General features: G+C 29.3%; 1 protein-coding gene across 2 annotated transcripts; it reads left to right on the top strand.

The window, feature by feature from the left end:
* The first annotated feature begins 4,160 nt into the window (after positions 1-4,160).
* On the top strand, positions 4,161-5,230 carry LOC140867782 (NAC domain-containing protein JA2L-like). Of its 2 annotated transcripts, none has more exons than XM_073272846.1 (3): positions 4,161-4,440; positions 4,583-4,845; positions 4,975-5,230. In XM_073272846.1, exons 1-3 carry the CDS (start codon positions 4,194-4,196, stop codon positions 5,059-5,061), a joined length of 597 nt encoding a protein of 198 aa, XP_073128947.1. In that variant the 5' UTR covers positions 4,161-4,193; the 3' UTR covers positions 5,062-5,230. The 2 variants fall into 2 exon arrangements, with proteins under 2 accessions (XP_073128947.1, XP_073128946.1); XM_073272845.1 differs by having other exon boundaries at positions 4,161-4,488.
* The last annotated feature ends 978 nt before the right edge of the window (positions 5,231-6,208 follow it).

The following is a 6,208-nucleotide window of genomic DNA, read 5'->3' as shown; positions in this document are numbered from 1 at the left end:
CATCTTATACACAAGATCAAATAATGTATTTGAGATTTAAACTTTGAACATCATGTTCACTTTATATTTCATTGGGATCGATCTCAAATATTCTTGTAGCTTCTATTTCCTCCCCCTCAATGTTGGAAACATTGTTTTACAAGAATAATAAATGAGAATATCGCGTCATAAAATCTCATTTATCAAGATAATTGATCATAAGATTCAATATATTTCCAACATATTTACAATCCCTTCAAGAGATTTATTGCAGTGCATTTCTCGCACAAACATTAACTTTCAATACATAATCAATTGACATAATATATATTTCAGATATCCTCAAATATGACGTATTTATTCTCATGGTTTATTAGTTGATTGGAGGCAAAATAAATCAACTAAACCAACATATTTATAATCATAAAATTGATATGCATATCCTCTTTTGATCAAGCTTGTCTTGATTATATATTCTGGAAGTTTTTCTCGATACGTATTTTCGCAAATATCATGTTGCGCTTCGTGGGCGCACGTTTTTTATTTATTCCAGATAATATGGGGATTCTCTACCAATTTGAGCTAATGATAGTGATATCGAATTTGATAAGTCAATAAGAATTCATAAAATCTTCTGGATCTTTGATTCAAAAAACTTCATATTTATCGATCCAGTAACTTTTTATTCATTAACAATTTTGTGCACTATCAATAGTTTTTCAACTATTTATATAATTTGAATGCTCAATTCAATCCATTACGTCAAACTTTGAAAGTATTTGTATCAATGATACTTCTGGAGCTCTTTAGCTCTTCTAGAAATATTGATTTGTAATATACTATTAAACCAAATCAATATCCACTAGATTCAAAATTTTATATATGTCAATATTGTGTATCACTATTTTATAATATCAAGCACATCATTTTTTTTACATCGTCAATCAAACGATCTTCAAGATCTTTTAGACATTCAATCAACATACGATGAAATATATGATTTGGGTAGACATCAACAATCTCCACAAACTTTTATATCTTACTTGATAGATATCAATAAATCTTTTACGTACTTCAGGTACGATTGTGATACGAGATACCGATGTACGTTTAGTACAATAATTGATTATGACTTATATCTCAATATTTTGTGCCGAATTTATAATTAATATCTCGCTTCATACGATATGACATATTCTTCCTTGAAGAATTAAACTACAGTGTATCAACTATGTTAATTGACACTGTCACATTCACTTAAAAGAATGAACCACATTAATCAGACAACTTTTATAATTGTCTTTTCTTGAACAAAATTCTATAAATAAGATATTATATTATAATTATTGAAATTGAGAATCGAACGTACCATTTCAAATTTTTGTGTGCACCAAGCAAATCTTTACCTTTTCAAATTCTTGTATGTACCAAGTAGATCTTTTACCTTCAACGATGACATTTAATCTATTACAAATGTCATCTCACATTAAATTTATGTTCCTACATGTAGAAGAATAACATATGATAAAAATATTTTATCATTCATTTTAAAAAAAATGATAACTTAATCAAATGATTTTGAAAAAATTCAAACCAAAAATACAAACATGAATCAACCAAATAATAAAATCAAATATGGAATATAAGATATAAACACTATCCATTTATGACATGATATATAATTATTATCATTGAATATCAAATCATGATAAAAAGTGTGACAAATAATAGATAATGTTTCTTCTAGAACATTAACAAATATATTATTTGAATCGATATTTAGTACATATCTTTTGATATCTATGTCACATATATCTTTAATATTTTTTTTCTTAAAAATATTGACAATTTTAGATCATATATCGATATTCATTGAGAAATTGTACTAAATTTTCCAATTCATAAGATCCTCAACAATCAACAAAAGGGCATTAACTAGGAATCTCTTTAGATTCTTCAATAATATTTGTAGATATTTGATATCATATCAGATATCAATCATGATTTCTTCACTTTTTCAATATACAAAATCATATATCGCATATTTATCATGAATTTATTCAGATTCTCAATATATTATATTATAACTAAAAATCTCTTTAGATTCTCAATATATTTGATCTTATATCATATCTTAATCTTGAATATCTCAATATTCAATATATTATATCATGAATTCATGAATATCTGATATATCAAAATTTTAATCATGAATCTCTCAAAATTCTCAATATATTATATCATGATCATGAATTTCTTCATTCTCAATATAAAATCATGTTGTGCTATTTTATAGCTATCAACATATTCATGATATTTCATGGCCACCAATATATCAATTGTTTCATTGTGATACTTCTAGAACACCAATGAATATATCTTTGTGCTACTTCTAGAGCACCAAAAAATATCTCTCATAGATTTGAGTATTGACAATACGTTGTGCTATTCCAATAGCATCAATAAAACGAGAATTATTTTCATTCTCAGTTGGTTACAGTATCGTGCTGATAACGTGTTATAAATCATAAAAGAATAAGAGAGATGAATAGAGAGAATTCACGAGAGAAGAGAGAATTCATATGAGTCAATACTCAGATGCAATTTTCATTGAACTCAATCACTCCTATTTATAGGGAAAGATTACAAGATACAAATTTGTATAAATATTATCTTGACATATTTATTTTAATCACATATCTTTAATAAGATAATCATCTATAATAATAATATATTTATAACATCTTAATTTTTTTCACAAATTAATTATACTTTCAATATTTGAAAAATATATATCCTACACATCATATTTATTTATTACTTAAAATTTAACAGTTTAGATAATGAAAACCTATTTTAATAAATATTTCATTTAATTATCTATTTAATTGAAAAATACCCCTTAATTTTGATATTTGAGGAAAGATTTTTCATTGGAAATATTAAATGTGAGATTGTTTTAAATTTTTGAAGGTGATCAATACGCCAAAAATAGAATGTAATGGTGTAATTGTTGAGGTGTAGGGTTGGTAAAAAAAATACCGAAATGCCGTCATACCGCCTTTACCGTACCGAAAAAAAACCGAAAATATCAAAAATTTCGGTATTCCTTAAATTTCGGTACGGTATGATACCGTACCGAAATTTTCGGTATCGATAATGGTATAAGATTTTCGAATTTTTGATATTTCGGTATACCGAAAAAAATCGGTATACACGGTATCGGTATGATACCATGTATACCGATATTTTTTTTTAAAAAAAAACTATATAAAAAATCGGTATACACGATATCATACCGATACCGTACCGAATTTCGATATTCGATACGGTATCGGTATGGATTTATGTCATACCGAAAATTCGATATACCGAAATTTTTGGTACGATATCGGTATCAAAATACGATATGCGGTATTCGGTACGGTATGCGGTATACCGTACCGAACCACCCCTATTGAGGTGCATTTTTTGTAACGCGAAAAACTCTCGGCCTTACGATTGGAATAGATTGCGAGGAGTATAATTATTGGCCGAGAAATTGTTGACGTATATTAAATATTGTTCATGTATATACTGTAGAAAAATCAAAACGTGACGCTTTGCATATTGTATAATTTAAAAGATTTGTGTTGCACAATTATCAACATTTATAACTTTTAGAGGTGCGCAATGGGGTCGTGTAGAACATATACTTGACCAGACCCGAACCCGATCGAATGGAACTTATGGATCTTAACAATGGAAACATATTGTATAATTATTGGTAACATAAAACAACTGACACGATAATCATCAAATAATTGTTTTGAAACCTTATCATGATCTGAACTCAAACACAAAAGTGTTGATACTATTTACATATTTTAAATAAAAAATTAGATAAGTATAATTACATTTTAGATAGACAAATCATACAAGATAAAAACAAATCATACGGACGTAATTTCAAGATAAAAACAAATCATACAAAGAAAATTACTATTATTATTTTTATTATTTTTTTAAAAAATATTTGAGATATATATTTATCTGATTTATTTATCTCCAAATAACTCTACTGATAACCTTGGAAAAGAGACCTAATATAATTAATTTCCCCGACTCAAAAACCCCCCGCCAAGTACTATATATATAATTGGCAACATTTTGTATACAATATATATCCCTGAAGAGAATTTTGTACGCTAGGGCCGATTAATCAAAGTTTTCTCATGGACTCTAACAATGATCAACAGTGTCCAGTTCCCGCCAAGTATTCGAATCAAGATCGAGCTTCGAATAGCTCAGGAGCTTTAACTCCGGAAGAAGGTGTTTTAAGTTATCACACATGCCTTTCAGATGGAAAATATGTTCCGGTTATGCTTTCCCCGGGATATCGCTTTTGGCCCCGAGACGACGAAATCATCGTCGACTTCTTGAACAAGGAGATCAATAAAGATCGGCCCGAATACATCCGCGGTATCCCCAACGTCAACGTTTATAATCATTCTCCCGAGGAGTTGGCTAGTAAATAAATTTTTTTTTTTTTTAAAAAAATTTGTTTGTTCGTTTGTTTGTTTGTATGGTTTTAATATTAATGTTATTGGGGCCTTTGTCACAGGTATGTATCCGAGTTTGGGAAAAGATGAATGGTACTTCTTCTCCGGGAAGTATTTGAACGGAAATCAGCCGAACCGAGCGGCCGGTAACGGGTATTGGAAGGCCACCGGAGCTGATAAAAAAATACTTGAGAATGGCGTGCGTCTTGGATCCAAGAAGTGTTTAGTGTTTTACGTAGGGAATCCCCCGAAAGGCGACAAGACTGAATGGATCATGCACGAGTACGTGTCTGACCAGCCTCCGACACACGCTGATGATATGCGAGTAAGAAAATGTGTTTGTTTGTTCGTTTGTTTATTTTTTTGTTTTTTTTTTTACGTGGGTAAAAAATTGTTTTTTGTTTGTTTTTATTTTTGCTGGAATCAAAATTGTGTTTGTTTCCTATTCTCGCAGCTGGATGACTGCGTTCTGTGTCGGATTAAGAAGAAATCCGATGCCACCCCCAAGCAGGTGGAAACTGAACAAGATACCTGCATCTGAAAACTTTAAAAATTTAATGGATCAAAACCCGAAATTAAGCAAGTCAATGAACCAAAAAAACTATTTTTTCTTTTTAATCCTAGTCAGCAATTTTGATTTTCAGTTTCTGTTTTTCGGTTTTATTTTATGATTTTATGTTGTTCATGAGAACAAGTTTTGGATGTGTTGATGGAGCCTTTGACATTCTTGTAATCTTTTGTATTTTCTTATGCAATATATTATTTTAATACACATGGCATACATTTTCCTTTTTTTTTTTTGTGACGTTGGTGCGAACTAGTTAAACCCCCGGATTAACGCAATGGACTAACGCAATAGCCTGCAAACTACGTTAGCTAGATAAACCATACTAAGCAAGCCCTGTCAGTGTGACATACTAGTCCAAGAAGGTGTCGGTAGGAGGAATCAAACTTCTGACCTGCCAAGAGTTCACCTACTCCACCAACTTGGACATTCCTAAAAGGGGCATGCAATTTCCTTTTGATCAGTTACTTTCCTCCTAATTAATCATATATCAATGTCGTGTGTGTTACCAACGTTCATATATTAATTAATATTATATTTTATTTCATTAGTCTCTTAAATAATATTAATATCCTTTTTAATTTATTGTGAATGTGCATGTATTGACATTAATCACCGCCGCCTAGTTATCATTTTTCCGGTCAAATTATTAAATTTGTCACAAAACTGACTTAAATAGCAAAAGGTGCAAAGATTAAAGATACATGATATTGACTTTAATTTGACAAATTACATGACTAAATCACAAAAATAGCTAAAGATAACGGATCAAAATGATTATTTTTAATTGTATTCCACCAATATTTCTACGTCACATTTCTATAATATTGGTTTAATTATTAATATTTAAATATAACTAATTAATTTTAAAAAATCTTCAATTCTTTCATGTTTTCACAAGCTTTCAAGTCTATCGCCAATACATGTATTTTCATTTTCTCGCAGCTGAGTGGACCCTTATATAATCTCTCTTAGCATATAATTGAGAATCCTATAGTATATCAAAAATTTCGGTACGGTAATAATATCAAATTTTTCGAAATTGTAATGATATGAAATTTGAAAATTTTGTTTTCGAAATTGTAATGATATGAAATTTGAAAATTTTGTTATATACCAATAT

The sequence above is a fragment of the Henckelia pumila genome, chromosome 4 (assembly GCF_033568475.1).
Source record: "Henckelia pumila isolate YLH828 chromosome 4, ASM3356847v2, whole genome shotgun sequence".
Lineage (NCBI taxonomy): Eukaryota > Viridiplantae > Streptophyta > Magnoliopsida > Lamiales > Gesneriaceae > Henckelia > Henckelia pumila.
Note: the sequence above shows the minus strand (reverse complement) of the source record. Positions and strands in the feature narration are given on the sequence as shown.

Bases quoted from the DNA above. Each gene is read 5' to 3' on its own strand.
- LOC140867782 (XM_073272845.1), top strand. From the start codon at position 4,194: ATGGACTCTAACAATGATCAACAGTGTCCAGTTCCCGCCAAGTATTCG. The intron at 4,489-4,582 runs GTAAATAAATTT...CCTTTGTCACAG, and splicing joins TTCTCCCGAGGAGTTGGCTA to GTATGTATCCGAGTTTGGGA. The intron at 4,846-4,974 runs GTAAGAAAATGT...CTATTCTCGCAG, and splicing joins CACACGCTGATGATATGCGA to CTGGATGACTGCGTTCTGTG.